Source organism: Perca flavescens, chromosome 22, assembly GCF_004354835.1.
Source record: "Perca flavescens isolate YP-PL-M2 chromosome 22, PFLA_1.0, whole genome shotgun sequence".
Classification (NCBI taxonomy): Eukaryota; Metazoa; Chordata; class Actinopteri; order Perciformes; family Percidae; genus Perca; species Perca flavescens.
Window position 1 is genome coordinate 17,955,583 of NC_041352.1, and position 25,233 is coordinate 17,980,815.

At 40.8% G+C, this 25,233-nt stretch overlaps 2 protein-coding genes across 2 annotated transcripts in view; one reads left to right on the forward strand and one right to left on the reverse strand.

The window, feature by feature from the left end:
- Positions 1-441: 441 nt before the first annotated feature.
- Positions 442-9,970, forward strand: hacd1 (3-hydroxyacyl-CoA dehydratase 1). The gene is made up of 7 exons (XM_028570047.1): positions 442-668; positions 3,612-3,729; positions 3,870-3,888; positions 4,012-4,100; positions 4,535-4,656; positions 6,992-7,170; positions 8,578-9,970. The coding sequence occupies exons 1-7, from the start codon at positions 550-552 to the stop codon at positions 8,658-8,660; spliced, it is 729 nt and encodes a 242-aa protein (XP_028425848.1). The 5' UTR covers positions 442-549; the 3' UTR covers positions 8,661-9,970.
- Positions 9,971-10,084: 114 nt separating this feature from the next.
- LOC114549651 (collectin-12) overlaps positions 10,085-25,233 on the reverse strand; it is a 45,579-nt gene continuing 30,430 nt past the window's right edge. Inside the window, exons 3-10 of the mRNA XM_028570044.1 lie at positions 20,174-20,296; positions 15,163-15,249; positions 14,032-15,075; positions 13,338-13,835; positions 12,705-12,841; positions 12,237-12,346; positions 11,072-11,217; positions 10,085-10,966 (exon numbers count right to left, since the gene is read on the reverse strand). Of these exons, the coding sequence (XP_028425845.1) occupies positions 10,947-10,966; positions 11,072-11,217; positions 12,237-12,346; positions 12,705-12,841; positions 13,338-13,835; positions 14,032-15,075; positions 15,163-15,249; positions 20,174-20,296 (2,165 nt within the window). The 3' untranslated portion in view covers positions 10,085-10,946. The remainder of the gene's footprint in view (positions 10,967-11,071; positions 11,218-12,236; positions 12,347-12,704; positions 12,842-13,337; positions 13,836-14,031; positions 15,076-15,162; positions 15,250-20,173; positions 20,297-25,233) is intronic.

Here is a 25,233-nt window from a genome sequence, read left to right on the forward strand (position 1 = left end):
TTTAAAACTATTCAGTAACACTTTTTTAATAAGGGTACAAATCATATAGGCCTTGAAAGTAATACAGAATAGCTATGATGAATTACTGTTGCTCACCATTAGGCTAACTATGACTTTATACATTAGTTCACACTTAGGACTAATAGATCAATTAAGGAGTGATACTTAGGCCTACTTTTAATACTTTGAGTATTTCCTGATAATACTTAGGCCTACATACTTTTACTTAAATTACATTGTCAATGCACGGCCTTTAATTGTAACATAGTTTTCTTCACTGATGTATTGCTACTTTTAAGTAGGCTATACGATCTGAGTAGCCTATGCAACTTCTTCCACCACTGAACAACACTAATATACAGTTATTTTATTTTTATTTTTTTTTATTTTTATCACTATACTAATAGCTCCTGGCCCACCGGCAGGCCACGCACTTGTTGCACTAGTCCCGCGAGATAGGGGAGCAGGATGGATGACCATACTGCTCCCCTCCCTACCAGCCCCAGCTGTCAGCTCCCTTCCTGACTTCCCCACCCTGCCCCCGGTACCATGGCATACAGCGAGGAGGACGGCACGGTTGAGGAGAAGGAAAACAACAACAAGAAGAAAACGAAAAGCGCCCTCGCTACCGCATGGCTCACTTTCTACAACATCGCCATGACCGCCGGGTACGTGCGTTTATCCGCCCCGCCCGGCTATTAATAAGAAAAGTCTATAAATTAGCCGCTCCCTAAAAAACTGTAAGCGCGTGTTGCTGTTTATAGGACTACAGTGTCTCTGTGGCAAGCCGAAAGTGCCTGTTCAGCTCGCTCAGTTTAGCAGCTCACACGAGTTGGGGAACACTTGAGTAAACCATTTGATATTTTAAAATATATAGAAATATAAGGGGTATCTGTGCGATTGTCAGAAAATGAATGAATGGCGTTTGGTTAAAGTGACAGGCTTGCGCTGCAGCCGTGTCCAAATAGGGCTGACTGGATGGTGTCAGCGTCAAGGCCCACAGTGCGGCAGACAGTTGCAGTGATAAGTATAGCCGGAGTGCGCTGACACTGGAGCTCAGGTCTGGGACACTGAAATGCTCAATGGGCAGATTTGTTAATAACAGCATAACATTTGTGAGTTTCAAACAGAGCATTTCGTATCGTGTTTAGGCTATATGATAAACTGACAGGACAAACATGGGAATCCATACTTGTTTGCTCATGTCACTTCAGCTATGAATAGGCTATAACAGAGCTGTCCAATCAGTGGCACTCACCGGATCAATAATGATTAGACGATAGGGCTGGGCAATATATCAATATTATATCAATATCGTGATATGAGACTAGATATCGTCTTAGATTTTGGATATCGTAATATCGTGATATGACATAGGCGTTGTCTTTTACTGGTTTTAAAGGCTGCATTACAGTAAAGTTATGTACTTTTCTGAACTTACCAGACTGTTCTAGCTGTTCTATTATTTGCCTTTTCACCACTTAGACATTATGTCCACATTACTGATGATTATTTATCTAAAATCTGAGTGTAAAGATATTTTGTTAAAGCACCAATTGTCAACCCTAAAATATTGCCCCAATATCAATCAAGGTATTTGGTCTAGAATATTGTGATATCTGATTTTCTCCCTATCGCCCGGCCCTATTAGACGACGTGCTTAAAGTTTGCAGTGGTGGGAAAAGTACTTTTACTTCAGTAATTGTAACAATACCACAGTCTAGAGATACTCTGTTATAACTAAAAGTCCTGCAATTAAAACGTTACTCATCTAAAAGTATAAGCAGGAAAATGCTAGAAAGTATAGTAAAGTATTAAAAGTTAATGTAGACCTACTCAATGCATTGAAACATGGCCCAGTGTCTGTTATACTACTCTTTATTACATTATTAATAAATAATGCATTACTACAGTAAATGTTCTTAGTTACATTCCAACACTGCAATTAAGGCATTAGGCTAATGTTAAGGTACATCAACACAACATGCAGGGATCAATACTTTCATAGTCATACAAACATGTCATCATTAACTTCTACAATATGCAGTATCATATTGTGAGATTTATTTTAAAATGATTGTTATTTTTATATATATATATATATATATATATATATATATATATATATATATATATATATACATAACGTTTTGTTTGAATATATGCAAAAACAATGCCTGTCTGATTCTGAAGAGATGATTTCAATATGCCAGCTAAAGATGACATTTTTAGTTTGACCTCATGTGTAATGATCACACTGACATCAACTGAACTGGTTTTCACATACTCAAACAAATAACATGATACAGAACACAATTTATCAGAGCAGCCCACATTTTAAGTATCCAATCAGAGCTGATAGGTCATTGTGTTAAGCAAAATAGGAACTTGAAAATGTCGCTCTAAGACAGTATAATAGGCCTTTTTCGTATTGCTTTTTTTTTTGGTAATATTTAGTCAAAACGATTACTTGAGAAAATAATAAGCAGATTAATCAATGAGTTGCAGCCCTGTATCCATTCCTGCCATTAACTCTAGGTTGTTAATTGATCCCGTTAACAGTTAAGTGAGATAATAATTTTGTAGTTTGTTATAAAGAGTCTCCTCCTGTTTAGCTTCACTTTGATTGTGTTTTGTATAAGGGGAGACGACGCAACAATTTTGTTCAAAGGATTTTTGAATGTTACACCTGGATTACATTTTGGTAGTATTTCACGTTCAATTTACATACATCCACATGAGTTCAGGAGCTCCCCTCAGCTGTTTAGCTGCCTTTACTCAGACATTTTCAAGTCTAAGTGAAGGAATATCATTTTTGCATCGTCTCATATGAAGGGTTGGTTACTGTTGACATGTTTGTCATAAAGGAGAATTGTAGAGAAAGTGAAAATAATTACAAATAAGTACAACTCTTTTAAACTTGAAACTGCTGAAATTGGGATGAGGGTTAAGTTTTTGGTAATGTGTTAATATTCTAATATGTTTTACAAAAGTCACAAATGTTGCAAGGACTAATGGGTAGTTAGGTTAACTTTTTATGTATAATACCATGGGCTCATTGTTATGCTTCTACTGTAGTAGATGTGTAATGCCACATCTCTTCTTTTGGTGAAAGTACTAAAATTGAAACACAAAACACTTTTGTCGTCTCAAACTTTAGCCATGATTTTACCAGTGTAATTATGCCATTACGCCTTGTTTTATCAAGTCAATAGTTACCACTAAATATCAATTGTCGCTGTAGGCTAGTAACAAGTTTGCTGCTGCTCGGACTGTGCATAACGTGCACATTTTCTATCTTTCATTGTTGATTTACACTACAAGAAAGTGCAGGAGGAGCCAGATAAAATGTCCTCAGCGGTTGTCAGACGCAGAAAAGTGCATGTAACTGGTATGTGAGAAGTAAATGTAGCTGTGAGAAGATGCAGTAGGTTTAGAATTTGAGTTTAAAAAATAAATAGCATTTGCCATGTCAAAATGTACACTGTGCACAATATATGCAGAGCTCAATAACACGGTTTTCAGTTTCTACCAGGGACATGGGAAACTCTTTCACCATCCATCTTGCACTAAGTGGTGCCATTATGTAATATATTGTTTTGTTTCTGCAGGTGGCTGGTTTTGGCCATGGCAATGATACGCTTCTACATCCAGAAAGGCACACGAAAGGGTTTGTACAGAAGTATAGCAAGGACACTCAAGTTTTTCCAGACCTTTGCATTAGTTGAGGTAAGAATTTGAGTGGAATAGTGTTTGCTGTCGTAGCATGACCTGATAAAATAGTTTGTTGCAGTGAGAAATGACAGTGATTTTAATTAGGTACTGCAGATGAGGGTAATTAATCGATTTTTATGTTTCTTGTCTTACAGGTGGGACATTGTGCCATCGGTATGTGATGATTTTTGTTTATGACTTATCATTTCTGTTAAAATATAAACACATGTATATTATTGTGCCACCATCTCTGCATTTGTTAACGGTTGTTGTTTTCTTTCTCCTGCTCTGCTGCAGGGATTGTGAGGACTTCTGTGATTGTAACCGGGGTGCAAGTGTGTTCACGGATTTTCATGGTTTGGTTCATCACCAACAGCATCAGACAGGTGACAATCACAGCACAGCACAGCACAGCACAGACTCTTCTGCTACTGTGGTTTTATTTAGTTGTACAAGCAAAATAGAATGAAGAATTGCATAATATTTGGTTATTTTCTTTGCTGTCTGTGAAAAAAAACTATTACTATTTTAATCACAAACTTCACTTCAATATTATTAACTTTACACACACAGCATACATATTAATAGCATTCCATAACAAAAGGTCTCATAGGGTTTACTGGACATTTTTTTCTGTGTATATTTTAAGCATCTGTTACATGAAAATGGCAAGAACCCATGTGCTTTATTATAGTTTTATTTGTTTTGTTTTTACAATCATTGCTGTCCCACATTTGCACTTATCTGGTTTGACTCATCTAAACAAGTTACTTTCTCCTTCCTCTGTATATTTGCCATTTTTTTCACGATTTAAATGAAGATCCAGAATGAAGAAAGCGTAATCCTATTCCTGGTTGTGTGGACGATCACAGAGATTACCAGATATTCCTACTACACATTCAACCTGCTCCACCACCTGCCTTACTTCATCAAATGGGCCAGGTGGAGATGCCGTTACCCCGTGGCTGGGATGAGCTTTAACTCTCATTACTGTGTCGGACATTGTTATCTGAGCATGTCGGCACTGATCTGGCGATTTCACCTCTGGCATGCAGCCCTCCCCGGGCCTAGACCGGCTTTACATCAGGAAGTAGTGCAGCCGTGTGTGTGTGTGTGTGTGTGTGTGTGTGTGTGTGTGTGTGTGTGTGTGTGTGTGTGTGTGTGTGTGTGTGTGTGTGTGTGTGTGTGTGTGTGTGCGTGTGTTTTAAGTATCGCCTAACTCACACAGAGGGGAGAAGCATGTGTGTGTTTATTGATTAGCACCTCATTAGCCATTCTCTTGTCAATGGTGGATGAACCAAAGGCTAACATGACTGATGCTGGAGAAAAAGAAAGTTGACATTTAATAATTTTAGCGCTTATTTAGATGTTTTAATTATTATATAAAAAAATAGACTGAAGTATGATTGATAATGGCGTAGATTTTTTAAACTATTTCTGACAAGGACAGCAATCCAAAAATTGTTGTTTTAATGTCAAAGACTTGATTATCAGCACAAAAAAACATAAAACATGAAACCACTGTCATGATTATCAGTGAAATGTGATGACGATCAACACGTTTCTCAGCTCTAGAGTGACATAATGTCTGCCTACTACTGTATGAAGAGCTCTTGTGACGTGGCAGTCTCTCTGCTACAGTAGCTCCGCTGAAACTGGAGCCGTCGGGAGGAACATCAGCTGTACACATTGATAGCTGTCCAACACAGGCTTGGCCTCTCACAGCCAAGAGAGAGACTATCTCACTTCAGAATAGTGACGTGTACAACTCATTCACTAGGTGAGACACTGTTCTGTCTCTGCAGACTTCAGAATGTGAATTTTTCTGCTACTTCAGTGCGTCGTAGGATTATAAGTTCTGTGCCAGTTACTCTTTTGTTTGGGGTTTTGATTCTCATATATCGAATGCCACTCTCCTCCCTGCCCCCACCCTTAACTGCTGTCTTTAAGCATGAAGGAGACCCCCCCTCCGAGAGGGGCTCATGTTCAGCTGCTCATGTTTTTAAGACCATCTGTTTTGGTCATGGAATGTTCACCCAACTTTTCTCTCACATCCGCCGAGACGCTCCCCCGAGCCTTTGCTGTGGTCTCAACTAAATACAGGATTTCTATAGCCCCGAGTCATGCCATATATCGTAATAGAGTCTGTGTGTTGTCACAAAGAGAGCCAGGCACGTCACAATTATGTGTGACAGGCAGTTGTAACAGAAAGCCAAGAAGATTGTGAATGATTTTATGAAGAGCAGCTCTATTCTGAACTTTAGTGATTTTATAACACATTCGGAAACATATTTTTGTATGTTTACCAAGTTATAAAGTAAAGCTAACTTTCTTCAACTGTCTGTGCATGCATTTAAGCGTCTACGTTTAATCAAAAATGTATCCATTGTCACTGTAGTAATCAACCATTTAGCCTAGTGCACTGACAGTTGTTAAAGGCTCAAACTGCAGCCACAACCTGATCCTGCAGCTTTGCCCACTACAACATCTGCCAAATCACATCCCTTTTCACAAGGCATAACCAGCCAGTCCATGTTTTAGTCAGCGCCCATCGTCAGTAGTGGCTTTTTTTAAATACGTAGTATAGAGGCACTCTATATAGATTAGATTTTAGGGAGTTAGTTCCCCTTTTTGGATGACCTGGATATCATTCTACTTTACGTCAACTTATTTGTCTTGGCTCCCCATTGATAGAATGGCTTTCCTTTTCCATTTTTGTGGTGGTGAATCCTCAATATCCATGATTGAAGGCTGGCTCAGCATTGAATACCTGATCAATGTTGGGAATTCAAACCCAAGTAAAATTAACTATAGGCAAACATGGACGTCGATGTGATTTTTGTAGCTTCTTGACTTGTCAGTTGCTGTTTGGCTGCAAACATTTAAGTCTCAAATGTTAAAAGTTGTCAAAAGTGCAGTGCACCAACTCCAGGAAAACAGCACAGTTTAACAAAATATGAAAGGGACTGAATGGATTTTGTCTGATTACCGGTCTAAAGCAGGTTTAAAACATGAAATTAGACTAGGGAGAAAACCAGAAAACTCCTATGAATGGTTGCTTATGCTAACTTTGCGTGAGTGTACTTACAATTTAAAAGAAGATTTTAAGGAGCATGCCTTGATTGTTAAACTCATCCTCTAAAGTTTGCACTGTTACAGTTTGAGTGTAGATTGTGTGTGTAGACATCTAACCATGTGAGTGTTTTAACATTCGCAAACTTATACTGCAGGAGTGTTAGTTGCCCGTGTGTGACCGCAGACATCTTTTCCTTCCCAGATACAACCTCTTCATCGTCTTGTATCCCCTGGGAGTCGCCGGAGAACTGCTGACCATTTATGCTGCTCTGCCGTTCGTACGCAGATCTGGAATGTACTCCATGAGGCTCCCCAACAAGTATAACGTGTCGTTCGACTACTACTACTGCCTAATCATCGCCATGTTGTCCTACATCCCACGTAAGGAGCGTTTTTACTCCCCACACTTTTCCCCTTTTTGATAAAACATATAGAGGAAGATGACCCAGGATAGATGACCCCTCTATTGATGATTCATCTGTGCATCTTCCACTACATGAGACTTTAGAGATGGCTTCTTTTGTGGTATTGTGACAGCAGGGTCTAAAAAGCATGCCAACATTTAGGAGCCAAGTGTGTAGTATCCCACATGTCCTTTTAACCCCAATTTTGTTCTGTGGCAATGAGAGACTGAGGTTGGTTGAAAGGATCAATATCACTCTCATATCTACACGTTAAATATGACGATGGAGCCAGGAGACGGTTTGCTTAGCTTAGCATAAAGACTGGAAACAGGAAAACAGCTAGCCTGGCTCTGTCCAAAGGTAACAAAATACATCTACCAGCACCTCAAAGCTCACTAATTAACACATTATATCTAGTTTGTTTAGAGCAAAAACGAAGAGTTGCTGTGATTTTCTGGAGTCTCATTTTGTTGGGGTGACGACAAGACTCCAGGAAGTCACTGCTAGGCTAACCATCTTCTGGCTCTAGCTTTACATTTAGCCTACAGCCATGAGAGTGGTATTTTATCTATATCTTCTCAATCAACTTGGCAAGAAAAACAAATGAGCGTATTTACCAAAACGTCAAACTATTCCTTTAAATGTTTGCGAGACCAGGGGCCATCTTTGTTTTTCATGCTACAGTATAAAGCAGCAAAACACAATTCCACATCTGCAAATGTAAATGGTATTAACTGATGTTAAAATGCTACATATAGCATCTTTGTGCAGAGTGAAATTGTTATATACAAGGGGATGGAGATCATAACATAACAGTAGGCAATAATCCAATACAGCACAACATCAATGCAGTAAATGGTACTTTTAAGGTGTTGATAACAAACAAATGTTGAGAAAGTTGCTGTAGTTTCAGATGTTGTATTAAATCGCATACATAATACATAAATATTGCACATAACACATTTAATATTAAGTGTTGCGAAACAATACGACCAGGATTGTTTTGTGGTTCGAATCCTATCATCTAGACCTCGGAGAACAAAGCTACACGAAGCAGGCTTCAGTTCACAATGTTCTAAAGGCTTAATGAGACACACAATGATATACATATTTTCTAACAATCGCTACATTCATTTAGATGACGTGTAGTAAGATACACAAGAGTCAGGATGGGCAGAAGGATTGTCCCAAGGTTTGTCCACACAGATAGGAAAACAGTGTTGCAATTTAGGATACAAGTTAAACTGATAAGAACGACTTTCTTCAATGGAATGTAACATTATTCACAACATTAAGTTTTGCATGTCTTGAAAATGCTTCTTGGTGTCCTGCTTTTCATTGGCAATTCAGTCTGGGTTCATTGATCCTGTTTTATTTTCCCCAGTGTTTCCTCAGCTCTTCTTCCACATGCTGCGGCAGAGGAGAAGGGTGCTTCATGGGGAGGTCATAGTGGAGAAGGACGACTAGACCAGCCACCACCTTATGCCTTCGTTTGAGCCAGCCAGCCTGCCTCCACCATCACCCTCACCCCCCCCAACTTCATCTCCACCTCCTCTTCAGCACCATCGGCCTGTTACGTTCTTCATTGTACGGGACGGGAAGAGCCGCACAGATGACGACCTGTCCAACAAGAGCAATAACAATCAGGAAGAAAGGAGTTCACCAGTACTGAGCAATAATAACTGATACTAAGTCTTTACAGGATTAATTCCTATCTGAATGGTAATATTGGAAACATGTTTACAGTCCCAGCGTTGCTGGAGCTTGAGACAGAAGCCTTGAAGTTATGTCTCAGCACACAGTCCTTTATTCGCTCACCAGCCTTACTGCACCTTGTTGCACTGAAAAACATGAGCCACAGCAGAGTCATAACACCTGTGTGAAGGATAAGAGAGGAAGGCTTCCAGGAAAATGTGAAATGAAACATGGGAGGAAGATTGTTAATTGTGTCTCCTGAGTTGTCCAAACTTCATCCCCCAAGCAACCCAATTAGCATTCTAATTTTTTAAGTGTATTCCACAGAAATTATTTTATACAGAAGAAGCGTGGCTGTACAAAACAAGGTTTAAAATGAGAAATTATTCATAGTTCTATCATACCTCAACAATAAATCTACATTTAGACAATATGCTGCTTCTTTTGTGTATGTTTGTAAATGATGCAATGTGAAATGAGCGGTTAATAGCATATTTCTTAATTTATTCACATAATGTATCACTTAGAGCGCAGCTCGAACTTAACATTTTCTCTGCTTGGCTCCTGCTTTATTCTATGTTGCTTTGATGTTTACTATGTCAAATGTTAATTTACAAGAGAACATCTTAAACCGATTTGAGTCTTCGAAAAGTAGCAGCTTTTTCTAGACTGCTGTAGGTGAGACTAAAATTTAGATTTTTGTGAGCACTCGCAGTCTTCAGTCGCTGTTGTTTGTTTTTTAACATAAAGAATCTCATGTCCATGTTAATAGAAAGGTAGTTAGATTCCCTCCTGCTAAAGGTGCTATTGTAAGATCATTTCAGTCTTCTGTGCAGCTGAAGGATTGACTGTGATTGAGTAGGAAAACAGGATGTGAAATGATTGAGAGGAAATGTTGCATAGCCCATGGTTATCTAAGAAAAGCAAAATGTTTGCTTATAATCTGGGTTAGAGAGGAGAGAAACAATAAAAGTAAATATCACAAAAATTGCTGGAAAAAAAGTTATTTTTCAAGAAAAGAACAATAGAAATGTGAAAATACTTTTTTTGTGCAAAATCAATAAACTAAATTCTACAATGGAGAGTTTTGTGATGAACTTCACACTTATGCAGACAGATAAGCCATCTGCTACCAGATCTGTTTATCTGGACCTGCATAAAAATGTAGAAATAAGCCAACAAATACAAACACCTCGTTTAGTTTTTACATATTTATTTGTGAGTGTTTCCTTCATCTTTTGTAGTGTTGTTTAAGTGTTTTTCTTAACAGGAAACAGTACCTGAGTGCAGAAAATGGCACATTTTATATTTGTAGGTAGCATCCACAGATTCATATTCATAAACATATGTACGTCTGTAATAGTGAAAAATAAATCTCATAATCACAAAATACTGTATCATACACTGAGTATTAAACTGTAAACGTTCAGTCTTGAACTAAAACTCAAGCTGATTGTGACATTTTTCTGTATTTATGTGTAAATACTTCCTTTGGTTTCTACTCGTATAAATGAAAATGCTATATAGACATTCATGAGGTTAGATAACAGGTTCCCCAAAGATAGCATATCAGCGACATTTCATGTTTTTTTGCGCATCATTTTGCACCTTTTCATTTTAAGGCAATTACATGTTATAAAAAGCACAACAGTAAGTCCACTTGGCTTCATAGAATTTATAATTTCCTACAAAACTTAATATCTGAATGAAATATACATTCAGATATTCAGTTGCACGTGGAATACAGATTTATAAAATGTATTTCAAATAATCATAAAAAATATATATATCAAATGATTGGTGATTTGGTACTTTAAAAAATAAAAGTCCTCCTTCTGTGATTGCCCTTCTGTATTGCACTTGCTGGTGATGTTGGACTGGGTTTACTTTGGAGGAGAAAGGCGTCTCTTCAGCATTGGAGAGATGTTTGCTGTTGCAGCCCTGGGCTCGTTTCAAAATTGTCCCTTTGCTCTCTCCGTACGGACTCTCCATGCGCCGTGTCGGTGGACCAGTGCCACGTGTCTAGCTGCTCACTGCAAGCTCCCTTTCAAGACATCGCTACGATTCAGGCAATCTTGCTGCAGAAAAATACACAGAATGACATTAGGACACCTCTGAGGAAATCCCCCCCTTGATACAGTGACATTTGGACAGGAAAAAAAAGAAGACAAAAACAGACGTACAGGTCTCCATTTCCTTCTCACAGATGTAGCTTATGAGATCTTCACAGAAGAAATCATTCCACAACCCTTCATGGATGAGTCCCGCACAGTCTTCTCCCATTTCATGTCCATGGCCCCAGTCGTCAGGCTGACCAGGCTTCCACTTCCTGCAGGCAAACAACAGGGGGCGATCACACTTTAGATTTACAGTATTTATTCTAAGAGTCTGGTGGAAAACTACAGCGCTGGAAAAGAGCAGGAATTGAAGTTGGATCATCTGATATGATGTGATATGAAGTATGACCATCTGAAAAGATAGCCTACTCCCTTTGAATAGGGGATTCCATTATCTCCCCTCTGGACGGAGGCTAATGGTCCCTGGTTGTAGAACTACAAGATTTAAAAACAGTTTTGTCCCAGCGGAAATCACTCTGTTACACAAACTGTAGAATTACTTGCACACAACGCACAATCACCTTGGTCATGTACTAGCTGTAGAATTTCTGCATATAACTGCACAAGTCAGTGTGGTCATGTACTGTTTTTTATCCATGTTCCATTGTCTGTTTATATGTTTTGATGTTTTGTGTGTTGCATGTTATGTGGTGGTCTACAAAGTTTTAAGGATGTCTGGCCTCTTAGACTGTAAACCTAGTTTACCTACGGGTACCAATACAGTAACCTGAACCTGATCTGATTTCTTTTGATTTGTCTGTCTGTTTGGAGTGGAGATCTTTGAGGTTAACTAGGCTTTTATGACATATTGCTGTGTTCAGATTCTATTCAATGTTGGTTTGATGAATTTCATTATTGTATCTTTATCCTTTATGTGCAGTTCTGTAAGCTTTAATGTTTGTCTAAATGTTGGATTTTTGCTCTTGTTGCGAGAGAGTGCACTGCTCTGATTGGCTGCTCTGAATGTGAAAGTATTTGTTTTGTTTGAATGGGCAGCTGGAATAGGATAGTTGAGCTTTGCATGCTTTGCATTTCAAAGCAATCAGAAAATATCACAGGACTTTGCATGTTTATTTGGTGTAAGTGAAAACCTACCGCTTCTAATTATTATGATTGGAAGGCAGTGTTTTGCACAGCTCTGAAACAGAATATCCATCAGAGAAACAGCACCTACGTCCATACAGGATAAGATGTTCCCTATGATGGAGGTATTTTCTGATGTAATACTGACGTGAAAGCAGGTTCAGTCCCATCCAGCCAGCGCCAAACGTTTTCCTCCTCTCTGTCGGTCAGACCCATCCAGAAGTAGCCCTTTCCAAAGGTCTGCTTCTTCAGCCATTTCTGAGATCACAAGAGGAAAGAAAAAGTCCCAACTGAGAAGTTACCTCACACATTACAGAGCAAGGGCGACCTTCCCTTCCAGTATATATTGATTTTAATGGATTTCATTCTTTACATGCTAAAGATGGGTTCCGCCATCCATTCCGACATTCCCCCACTCCGACACTGACGTCTAATTGTCGGAGTGGCGGCACTTCCATTGTTTTCAAACATCCCACCACTCTGACAATTTTTGTTTCCATTAGGGTTAGGGGTTAGGGTTAGGGAATAGCAGCATGGCGGAATAGCGGCATGTCTGAATAGAAGCATGTCGGACTGGCAACATGTAACCGCTAATGATACAATCATAAATAGTCACCTGTTCCTCCATATCGTTGATGATCAACAATGAAGCTGACGTTGTTTTGCAGGTTGCCTTTGCGTCATCGAAACTGTGAAGGTCCTTAGAGAAAAAGTAGCACTTGTCTCTGTAGTTCACCCACTCAGTAGGGCATCCTGTAAAACAGTGTCAAAAACTGTACTAAATAGTATTCATTATAAAAAAAATTTGGGAAATTATTTGCTTTCTTGCCAAGAAAATTATACCACTGTCATATTTATACGGATTTTGTTAGCCAGGCTAGCTTTTTCCCCATTTTCAGTCTTTATGCTAAGCTAAGCTAACCAGCTGCTGGCTCTAACCTAACGTTTACCGTACAGACATTAGAGTGGTATCAATCATCTCATCTAACTCTCAGCAAGAAAGTGAATACGCTATTTCACAAAATGTTAAACTATTCTTTTATCGCGCCATTCATTCTGAGTAATATTGTATTCTTTTTTTTTATAAAAAACAAATGCCATCGTGGGAATATTCTAGTTGAGTAATGTGCACTGATGCTAGCTGATTAAGTTCAATACTTCCGGATCTCGTAAATTGATTCTAGCAAAGTGTTGAAATGTAAAACTGCAACAGAAACGTTAAAACTGGTGATAAGACTTAAAGTCGTACCTGGGGCCCAGAGTGTAGGAGCTACTGCCTCATCCTGCAGAGACACAGGGCCCAAAGGAATTAACGGAGCCCGGATTGGAATCCCTGGTTGTCCCGGTGGTCCTGGTGGCCCCGGGGGCCCCACTGGTCCCAGCAGTCCCCTTGGCCCTTGCTCACCAACTGGTCCCATTGCACCTCTGATACCCGGTGGGCCCTGTGCCCCCTGAGGACCAGGCTGTCCGTCTCTTCCAGGCAGACCGGCAGTACCTGGCTCTCCCTTAGCTCCAGGAGGTCCGGCCCTTCCTCCTGACCCTCGGGAGCCCTTGGATCCGGGGCTGCCAGATACGCCTGGCAGGCCTTTTAACCCTGGCAGACCTGATGGTCCGGGGAAACCCTGCTCTCCTCTGGGTCCTCGTATCCCTGGAACACCATTTTCCCCTTTCTCTCCCTTCTGGCCAGGCTGACCAGATGGTCCCTGAGGTCCTTTGTCCCCCCTTGGTCCTCTGGGACCAGGTGGACCTGAAAAATGAGACAAACTGTAAGTTAGTGGACATATTTTAAAAAGAATAGTGCCACATTGACAAAAATGCTTATTTGCTGAGAGTTAGATGAGAAGATTGACACCAAAGCTATATTATAGTATTGATCTTCTCATCTAACTGAAGTCTTTAACTTTAAAACAAACATTTCATGAGTACAACACTGCATCCCTCACCCTGTAAAATAGTGAAATTGGTTATTAGTTGGGAGTGCTTGTTGTCCACCAGCTTCATCTCCTCCATGACAATAGAGAGGCTGGTGACCTCCTTGTCCACCCGTGCTGCCAGCTCTTCCTGCTGGGACCTCAGACCGGCTGCGTCTGTCCTCATGTCGGTCATGCTGCTGTTGAGGTTCAGCAAGAAGTCCGAGTGACGGCCGACGGTCTCGGAGCACGTGCGCAAGTCGTTCAGGTTGAGGTTGATGGCGCCCAGGAGCTGCGTGGTGAAGCTGATGTTGCCGGTCACGCGGTCCATGCTCTGCTCCGACTCATCCAGGCGCACCTCCAGCCGGTCAAACTTGGTGGACGTGAGGTTACCGAAGTCCCTCTGCCGGTCCATGATCTCCCTCAGGGTCTGGTCGTGAGCATCAGCCAGGCTGCTGGTGTTCTGGAGCTGGTTGGCCATGAAAGCCAGCTGCGATCCCACCTCCTCCAGGCTGTCGTTGTTGGATTTTGCTAGAGCCGAGGTGTTACCGGCCATGACCTGCAGGTTTTCCACCTTATTACGAAGCCACTCGGTATCAGAGTGCGCCTGGCGGGCCTTCTGCTCGAGGCTCTGAAAGTCATTGCGCATTTTCTGGATGGCCTGGCTGGTGTCATCCACTGAGCGCTGCAGAACGGCGATGAGGCCTCTCTGCTGGGCCTGTGTGAAGTTGAGGCTGCTGATGCTGAGCAGCGCCTGGTCCTGAAGTTTCACCTGCTGCTGGAGTTCTCTCTGCAGCCGGGCTGTGTCGTCCTGCAGACCCCCAATGGTGCCGCCATAAGACTGCAGGGTGCCATTTACAGAGTGCAAGGTGGCTGTGTTGCTGTCCAGCAGTCCCTGAATGGAGCCCTGGCTTTTCTGAATGTCTGTGCCAATGCTCTGCAGCTGACCCAGCTTAACTTGATCGCTGTGGATGTGTTCCTCCACCGCAGACAGCTGCCTCTGGAGTGTCCAGATATTGTTCTTAAATGCCTGGATCTCTATGGTGGTATTCTCCGACTTCTCCCCTGCTTGATCATCTGATGACGGAGATTTGTACAATAAATTACAAAAATGTTTCAGGCCCTCACTGTAGCTTTCACTTCAATTTAAACCCAGATACTTACCGAGCTTTTTCAAATCAGTCTCAACAGCTTTTATCTTTCCTCCATAGTTTGCAATACCTTCAGACACACTGTCAACTCTTTGCACCACTGGAAGAAAAACAGGACAGGTAGGACAAAGGTCAGTGTCATAGTCTCATCACAGGCTCTGTCCTTTATTAACAGACCAGAATTGCCTGCAACCACAGACATCATATATAAAAGGGATCAGAAAGGAAACCCCTGACAGATACTATAAGAGATGTGTCTACATGTCTTGTAGGCATGTAATAATGCTGGACTCAATTAATGTAATCTCTTGGGATAGGACAGATTTAGAGTGTGACAGAAGGAAGCGAGACATAGAAAAAGCAGAATTTGGAGTTGGACTGGAACTAAATTTCGAGTTAGAGACAAAGAGAAAAAGGTAGGCACTGCGAAAGAGACAGGAGGAGGGAGGAAGAAACATTGATTCAGCAAAGATGGAGTGGGTAGTCAATGACAGACACAGAGGTTGGAGGTACATGGGGAGACACTGGTAAGGGCCCTAGGGGACAGGAAGTGACCTGGAAGGGGGGTCTTCAGTAAACAGGCGGATCAAAGACAGCCCGGAGTAGACAGACGCTGTGGCAGGGAGGCTCTTCACGCCCCCACAGGCGACACCAGCGTTCATTTCCTCTGGAATGTGTCTGGGATTCCAGGGAATCAGCCCACTTCTACCACCAGCTTCGCCAGGGGGACACATCCTCTAACTGGGAACTGCATGGGCTCCTCTGCTGGGAAGCTGCACCCCAGCTGTTTATTCCCAACAGTTAAGACAACAGTCCAGTCACAAGGCTTTCAAATCACCAGAAAGGCAAGATGAGCTTTTTCAAATCCATCCATCCCTCCAAATGAAGACGCAGGCAGAGCCTTTTATTTATGGCCCAATTAGCACTAATATTGGCCTTCCTGGTATAACAGTTAGCCACTAGTTTAAATCCCATCTATATAGAACTTATAGCAAAACAAGACATTTTGGGGAATATGCTTATTTGCTGAGAGTTAGATGAGAAGATTGTTAACTCTCTCATGTCTATCTGTTAAGTTAAGTTAAGTATGAAGCTACCACCAGTCTCCGGCTAGCTTAACTTAGCAAGACTGGAAACCGGGAGAAAGAGCTCTGTCTCTGTCCAAAGGTAACAAAGTCAGCCTACCAGCACTTCTAAAGCTCATTAATTAACACTTTATATCACATCAATTCCTTTAGGTTGAATACTTCAAAAGTAATAGAAAAGTATTCTTTCGTTTGCAGACTGGAAGTAGAAAAGATCTTTTACTGTTTGACAGGAAATGTTCACACATCAAATGAAATGGGACACATTTCCAGACACGGAACGTACAGTTCAGCATTGCAGAGTACAAAGACACTTTGACTTCACGTTCACAGACCAAACCATAGGCTACACCTAGGGCACATTGCTTCTTTCACTGACACTCACACGTGCACTAGCCTGGAAACTGAAACTAACAACAAGCGGACTCCCAAACAGAAATTTCTGGGCCTTTTCCACATGTTCTGTTCATGAACTGGCCTTCTGGAAGATTCATTGCATCATACTGTGGCAAAATGAACCGTAAAACACACATGCAAAGAAGTTGGAATTGCAACAGGGCTGCAGAGGAAAAGCATTATTTTGGCAGAACCCCCATAGGTCCAAGTGTTATAAAACTGAGCTGGTGTGTACCCAGTTTGAACTCTTTCCAGCTCTTGTGTGAGTGGTTCTTAAAACCGCCCGGGTTGTCTTGTAAAATCCAGCTTCCTTATACATATCAAGTCAGAAATAGTAAAAATAGTTATGAAGTTACTGAAATGTAAACTCCATGCTTTGGTTATTTTATACTTTAGCCACAGGGCAATCTCAAAACTCCTGAAAGGTAGCCTGCAGGCAGTACTCAGGACTGGATAGCATCTGCAAACTCCTATTTTTACTAATGCTTAAGCAAAATGTTAGCTCATTAACTGTTATTTAACTTAAAGTCCTTCTAATAGCCAGTGCTGCAGTACATGTGTCTAAGAATATGGATAGTACACCCTAGGGACTCATTTAATGTGTTCAGAAAGACTGCTAAAAGAAATGTTCAGTGAGAGATTACACTGAGTCACAGAAGCTAGTAGAACAGCAGCTGGCCAGAAGGTGAAGTCAGGGCTTCTTTAGGCGTGAGTGTAATGGGACCACAAGCAGGAACAAAAAAAAAAAAGTCTCCCAGTGAGGTACGGTGTGTTTACGTCTTGTTTTTACTTTTGTGATAAAAACCATTTGACTGTTTGACTGTCAAATGCTAAAGCATAGCATAACAGTAGCACAAGTAGAGAAGAGTCACAAAGTCAGAAACTGACTCAGTAACTTACACAGCAACTAAAGTTTGCTAACATTAGCTGCTATAAGCTACTGGTCATACCAGACCAAGAGAGGTTTGAGAATAAAAGGACATTCACACAGGAAGTGAAGTATAATGCACAGGTTATGTCCTCCTCCAGTCTCTTTTCTTACTGTCTTTAGGGAAAACTAACGGGATTAAATCCTCCAGAGTCCAAAGAATGACTTCATCATGCTTTTGGTCGTGTCAATCAAGACAACAGGCTGTAGGAGACAGAGGACACTAAATCCAGGCCAAACCTCTAAGGTTAAATTGCATCAAAACAAAAGAGTCACATAGAGGACGTTTCTGTGGGTCCGTGATGGAGGACAGAGAGAAGCACACATGTTAAGTGCATAGAGCACTCTGGGTCTCACTACATAACCATCTGGAGCTAGGAGTGTGTTTAGCCTGAGCTGTGGTTCCCTTGACAGAGCACTGCTTCAGTGCCAGTAAAAACCCAATTTTAGTGGGTTCTGCTGGAGTTGCTCTGAGTTCACTCACTGCTCATCTGGGATCAATTAGGCCTGCATGAAAACATGCACTATGGAACAAGTAGGGCTAACTGAGCTCAGAGAGTAAGGGGACATCATTGTTTTTGCACTCAAGACGCACAGATAACCCCTGAACATGTTAACTTTCACAAACCTTAACCGTAACATAAGGAGGGGACGTACGCAGTCGCATATTGGAGCGTTTAGCACAATTATGGCAGGAACATGTAGAGTTCAATTCTTCGAAAGACCGTTTCCCAACCTGGAAAAAATGTGAAAAAGCCAAACAGGACGTTCAGCTCCACAAAGCCTGAAGGCCCTTCCCGGAGGAGTGAGCTTTGGAGGTGTTCATAAAATAAACTGAGAGAAGGTTGTGGAGTGGAGACAGAAAGCACAGAGAGAGGGGGTCAGGGTTGAAACTTAAAGGGTCTGTGCACTGAAATTACAACGAAATATGCATTTTCTGTCTCCACCTCAATACAATGGAGTTGAATGAAAATCAGTGTCCCATTTACGGGATGTTGGGAACAGATTTTATTGGATCTACTTTCTACTGAATAAATAGTCCATATAACAATAGTTGACAGTGAGGTCTGTGCAAAGATGCTGTTGATGAATTCAATGAATGAAAATTGAAATCCATTGTATTGAGCTAGCAGCTTAAACCGATAGATAGACGGACATCTCAAAACCTGGACAAATAATACCCAAAAGTATTTGCATTGCTACATACCACTCCCATTCAAAGAATAGTCCAACATTTGGGGAAAAACACTTATTCGCTTTCTTGCCAAGAGTTAGATGAGAAGATTGATACCACTCTCATGTCTGTAAGCTAAATATAAAGCCACAGCCAGTAGCCAGTTGGCTTAGCTTAGCATAAAGACTGGAAACAGGGAGAAACAGGAAGAAACAGCTAGCCAAAGGTAACAAAATCTGCATACCACCACCTCTAAAGTTCACTAATTAACATTTTGAATCTTGTACAAAAAACCGAAGTGTTAATAACAAGTGCTGAACTATTTCCTCAGGGTTCAGGGGTTGTAACTTTCTGGAGCCTTGTCGTCACTATGATGCTGCCAGGCAACCACTGGAGATTAAACAATGTTCAACTTTAGAGGTGCTGGTAGGCGAATCTTGTTACCCTTAGACAGAGCCAGGCTAACTGATTCCCTCTGCTTCCAGTATTTGTGCTAAGCTAAGCTAAGCAGCTGCTGGCTGTTAGCTTCATATTTAAAGGTGCTCTAAGCGATGTTGGGTGACGGCACTTCTTGATGACGTTCAAAGTATTTTCAAACAAAACGAGGCTAGCTCGCCCCTCCCTCCTCCTCATCCCGTCCCCTCTCCCTCCCTTCCGTGCTTCCGCGCACTATCCCCCCAACCCCCACCCCCAAAATCCTTCTTGTCGGTTATTTGCTGGAACGCTGAAACACTGTTTGTTATATTTGGTGGTGCAGGTTGGCGCATGCTTGTTTTTGTTGGCGTTTGTGGAGCCTGGGCTATCTACAGAAACCGCGTTTTTTTTATAGTGTGTTCAGGGGACAGGCAGCTAGCAGATAGTGAGGAGTTGTTTGCTGTAAGTGACATAAAATGTTGCAGCCTTAAAAACGCGTGACATCGCTTAGAGCACCTTTAACATACAGATAAACCACATGAGAGTTGTGTACCCCAAAATGTAGAACTGTTTCTTTAAGTAAGACTGTTTTTGAAATAGTTTGTTGGGTGAACTGACCCCGTATCTGTATGTATGAGTGATTTCAGAGAGAAAGACTGCAGCTTTTTTCTTATAGGTGTGGTGGTCCTCTCCTCATATTTTCCATTACTGATCTATTGCCTTTCAATAATGAAAAGAAAACTTTGCCAAAGAAGATTCATGTCATGCTTGGGCATGCAGAAGACCACTCTGGTAATGATGATCTCTCCCCCCCCACACACACACACACACACACACACACACACAAGCTCTCAGTGTATTTGGACGCCCGCTCTCTCAGCACACTGTAAGCAAATCATTTCAACATTTTAGAAAACAAATTGCATCACCAAAGTGATGTTTTAAAATGTTTGTTATCCTATAATTGTACCCATCAGTTCACAGTGATGGAAGAGAGTGTAGAGTGCAGCTCACTGGGCCATCTTACCTTTATATCCAAGCACAGCAACAGCGATGGTGAGGAGAGTACACAGCACATAGAGCAGAGCTATGGAGGTCTTCAGCGCCCATTCATTCTTACACTTAGTGCACTGGGTGCCCTCCTGGATCCCTGTGTAAAAAGAAAGACCGCATGATCCAATAAATTTTTTTTCTGGAGCAGAGGGGTCTAAAAAAGGACATGTTGGGTAGAGTGTGGTGTTAGCTCGGGACTCTCCATTTCCAGGAGTCCCACATCTGGACAAACAGCCCTGGAGTCTACATTTAAGAGTCCATCAGTTCCCTAAGGGCCCGGGTGGTGAAGGGGCAGGGGACACAAAAACAGTCCCCCCCACTGATTTGTTTACACTCAGCAACATGCTTATTTTCCTTCACTCAGCCTTCACTCAGCAAACTTCCTCTTTTTCAGTTGATGTCTGTTTTGTATGCACAAAGATTCAGACTTCATGAGTTTTACACGAGAAGCACTGAAAGTAAACCACGCGTGTTGTACTTCTGTTTAACGTTAAATGCTGCCTCTGTGTGAATCTGCACTTTTCCAGTTCTCTTCTTGCAGCTTCAGTTGACTTTGGCGTCAAACTAAAAGGCCTTAACTGGTGGGGACACTTGTGAAATATTTCTTTCCGAGGATGTCTTTCATGACAGATGAGTGGCAAGATCCACAGCGCTGACGGGAACACAGCTGCTTTTTATTTTCAATTCAGGAAGTGTGTGGAAAGGTTTGGGGGGGGGTTGGTTTTCATGCACCTGGAATGAAACTCACTTGATATGAAGGTATAGCTCTTATTCAACATGGCAGCACAAAGAACACAAAAAGTGCAATATATGACTATCACCATGTGAAAGCCAGTCAATGACAAGGGCATTATTCATCAACCAGTAAAGGGCCAGGACCATTTAGCGCCAAACATTTCACCACACATCTAGTTTTATACATGAGGTAATACTTCAATAAATTCAAAATGCAGCGTTGATTGGCTCATCAGGGGTCTCGATAGGAGTTTAGATGCCAAAGTTAACAACTTGATTGTTCTTATGGGTATTAAGGGATTGTTAATGATCCCTGAGGGTTAGACCTCAGTTAAACACCAAGTCCAGCTGGAAGGGAGGCCTCCTCAGTGTCCGGCCAACCTGAGAGAACACGAGATTTACAGTAAAAAAGCGTGGGCAAGTTTTAACTGAGTTAAAAAGGGTTTTAAATTTAATCTTTCCATGGTTTTCCAACTCAAATGACACCACCACCAAAATAGAGACCTACTTTACTTCATCTGCCTAAAGCTGCGGTCATGTGCAAACTTAATGCAGGTACAAATGAAGAAATTACAGAAAAGAAAAAATAATCACCATTACATATAATGTTTCCACCAGAATTCTCAGGAATCAGTATTAAGATGGTTTTGTTATTTTTGTTGAAAAAAAACTATCGGCCAATATATGGTCATTTGATATTGAATATTAAAATATTGATTATAGCAGCTTCAGACTTAAAAAAGGGTTTTAATGTAATGCTTCCACAGATTAGACTCTTTGCAAGCACAGATGACACCAGTGCCTCTCAGGCAAAATACTTTCTCCAATTCTTTTTTTTTTTTTTTTGCCTGAAGCTGCACTAAAAAAATGTGTAAATAAATCTTAGGGCATGACATCTTTACATAAACTCTAGCCACTATTCGAGACGTTTGGCCATTTCTTGCCAAGATCTTCCCATTTGCAAAGCAAGAATTATGTGGGACCAACAAAATGTTAACAAAGGTGGAGAGAAATAGGAAATGAGAGTCAGGAGAAAAATATCTTTGTGGTGTGTTGTTGTCTGCTTATATATTGTACCACACACACCTGAGAGTGAACTTAGCTTTTAGAGCCCTAAAACATGGCTGATGCTCATGTCATAATCATGTTAAGAGCCTCAACGGGCTCCTTAAAATGTATTACCAAGTGTGTGTACCTAAAAGACATTTGTCTCAGCTCCAGCTCTGGGTGTGTGGAGCCAGTTACTAAGCACAAAGCGGCTAACACAGCTGTGTATGAGGAATCACCAAAGTCTTCCCTTGACCACTGGTTTAACTGTAAGCAGAGAAGTGCACTCTGGGAATACAGCCACGATAAATGATTGCATTTCTGAATCATTCATGACTGCTGACATGTTTGAAGTGTCAGTCCATGCATGCTTCCACAAAAAAGCAAGCATATCAGTTCATCAGTTCACAGTAATCAAAGCGCTGCTGCCCAAATTTGCTGTTCCAATCCAAACAGGCTGACAGTGTTTACAAATCTGCTGCACTGAAATGATACCAAAACACTTTCCATTTCAGTGCGCATTGACTGGTGATCTCCAGATGCTCAGCGGAGAAGGGGAGAATTTTGCGTTGGCTGTCAAATATGGAGGACACCTGGCATAACACAAAACACATGGCCAACAACACAACAACAAAGAGAGAGATTTCAGTTTCACAGCTCCTCTATGAGCACACAGACATCAGATGGAGCAGCTGTAAGCTCTTCAAACCCCCGAGTGTCGACACACCAGTGGGCTGTCCGAGGCTTTATCAGGGGTTGCGACCTGCTTGCTGTTCATTTCCCAGTGGGCCACTTCCTGGATGAGCAGGACAAATAAGGAGACGAGACAGATGCTGGACTGGAATGCTGAGTGAGGCTTTAGGATAATATTGTTGTGTTCTTGGTTTTACATTATGTGCCGATCATTTGTGTTTCCTATCTCTGTTGTTCCTTGTGATGTCTCTAAATACAGGTACAGCATCAGCATGAAGAAGATATCAAGGCTTATTTGTTCATTTATTTTTCGCAGTCAACTTCAATTTCAAAATAGATTTGAACTGGTGTTGAGTGGGTTAATATTAGAGATGGCCCGATACCATTTTTTGCTTCCCGATACCGATTCCGATACCTGAACTTGTGTATCAGCCGATAGCGAGTACCGATCCGATACCAGTGTGTCATATATTTTATTATGTTTTAACAACTGTATACTACTATCCCTGTATGGATGTGATATTATTTCTATCTTTGTTGTCGGTCTGGCTCAGGTTAAACTCTTGTTGACAATGAATGCCACAGAACTTTCTTTTATTATGCAGTTTGACAGTCAGTTATAACGGAAAAAGAACATAAATAAACTACTTTAACTTAGATTTTCTTTAGGGCTTTATTACGTGGTATCGGATCGGTGCATAAACTCCAGTACTTCCGGATACCAATACCAGTGTTTTAGGCAGTATCAGAGCCATCGGAACATCTCTAGTTAATATCAGTGGCTACATTATTTTGGCAGAGTTTACAAAATTCATTAAAGCTCAATTGATACTGGATTTTTGATATTGATATCTGGGAGTTTACAAAATCCAATAATACTATATCTGTCAACAGTAAACAAAAGAAAACAACATAAACATGGAACAAATCTAGGTAAGGATCCCTCAGATATCATTTTGAAAGAATTTTGACCGAGATACATAGTGAAAGTCAACAGTTACATGACCTCAAACTAAATGTCTTGTTACTTATCGGCCAACATATATACCACTACGACATATCTATAATAATAGTGCGATAGGCCGATCGGTATAGCTCTACTACTAATCAAACAATACAAGTTTCAGTACTGAAATTCTGGTATTTTCACCTCACTTTACTTTGAGTAGCGTAAATGTCTTTTCATTTAACGTTTACAACCATACATGCACTTTGAAACTGTTTGATCAAAGAAAGTTTGAATAAGAGAATGACTCATATCAACCATATGATGCCAGCTTTCTGTACTTGAAAAAGTCTGGAAACATTTTGGTCGGTACCAATAAAGTACTGAGGTTTAATAACTAGCATTAGTTAGTTAGTTATGCTAGATTCTGCCACATACTTACAGTGGGAGAGATAAAAGGCATCCAGTTGTCACGGTTATAATGGGCTAAATTGGGTTGAAAAGTAACTGTTTAGTTTACGTGTTTCAACAGCATTTAAATGACGACATTTCAATAAGAAGCAATAATAATAAAAAAAATAACGCATTAAAGGATAATCATTGAATTCCTGTTAAAACAATGTTTATATGTAAGTATAGACATCTATAAAGCTCACTTTTTCACCAAATTTAGCTCAGTTTGAACTTGGTCTATTTTTTACCTGCAAATAACCACAGCCATGCTTACATGGGATGTGGCTTTGTAAACTATATTGTCACATTCATGTCCTCTTACTCTGGCTGTTTTTGTTTAATATGATTTGATTCGACACAGTTTGCATAAAGAAATTAAAACCGAAATCCAAGATATTATGCATTACTAAAGTGTTATAGGGGACTATACCATAGACATAGTGTTAATTTTGTCACCTATTTTTAATTTAGTCTTAGTCTTGTGCTGTCAAGTTAGTCTAGTTTTAGTCAAAAGAGAACTCAAGGTATCTTAGTCAAGTTTTAGTCGACTAAAAGTATCGCCATTTTAGTCAAGTTTTAGTCAAAACATTTTAGTCTTTTTTGAAATAAATTATTTCTGATAACCATTTCAGACAAATAGTTATAAAAATAAATAAATGCTATAAAGTTATATAAATATTGAGCCTCTTCCTTATTTCACCAGTAAACGACAAAAACAACCACTGCATGAGGAAAGGATAATTTACAATAAAATAAATGCAGCACGAAACTGGCGAGGCGTATTTCAAGTGATCGCAACATCTGTGTTGTTTTTCAGACAACGGCAGCTGCAGACTGTCGTACGTCTCGTGTTGGAAATAGAGACAAACCTTTACACCGTTTAGCTGTCAGCATTTTAACTGTGTTAAATCCAACTGCTAGCTAAAGGTAGGCTAACGTTACCTGCTGCCAAGTGTAGTGTTAACTAGCGTCCCGTGCAGCGATGTTTCGGTTGACTCTAACGTCCATATAGGAGCATCAGAGAGAAGCGCAGGCTATTCGGTCCGGTAGATAACGGTCGTTAGGGCACCTGTCGGTGCCGTAGCACCAGGTCCCGGTAACAGCTGAATATTCTCATGATGAAAAAGTATAGACGATTGGAGACGAAAATGAAGAGAGAT

Excerpts from the sequence above, each read along its gene's own strand:
- hacd1 (XM_028570047.1), top strand. The coding sequence starts at position 550 with ATGGCATACAGCGAGGAGGACGGCACGGTTGAGGAGAAGGAAAACAAC. Across the intron at positions 669-3,611 it reads AACATCGCCATGACCGCCGG|GTGGCTGGTTTTGGCCATGG; the intron begins GTACGTGCGTTT and ends TTGTTTCTGCAG. Across the intron at positions 4,101-4,534 it reads TCACCAACAGCATCAGACAG|ATCCAGAATGAAGAAAGCGT; the intron begins GTGACAATCACA and ends ATTTAAATGAAG.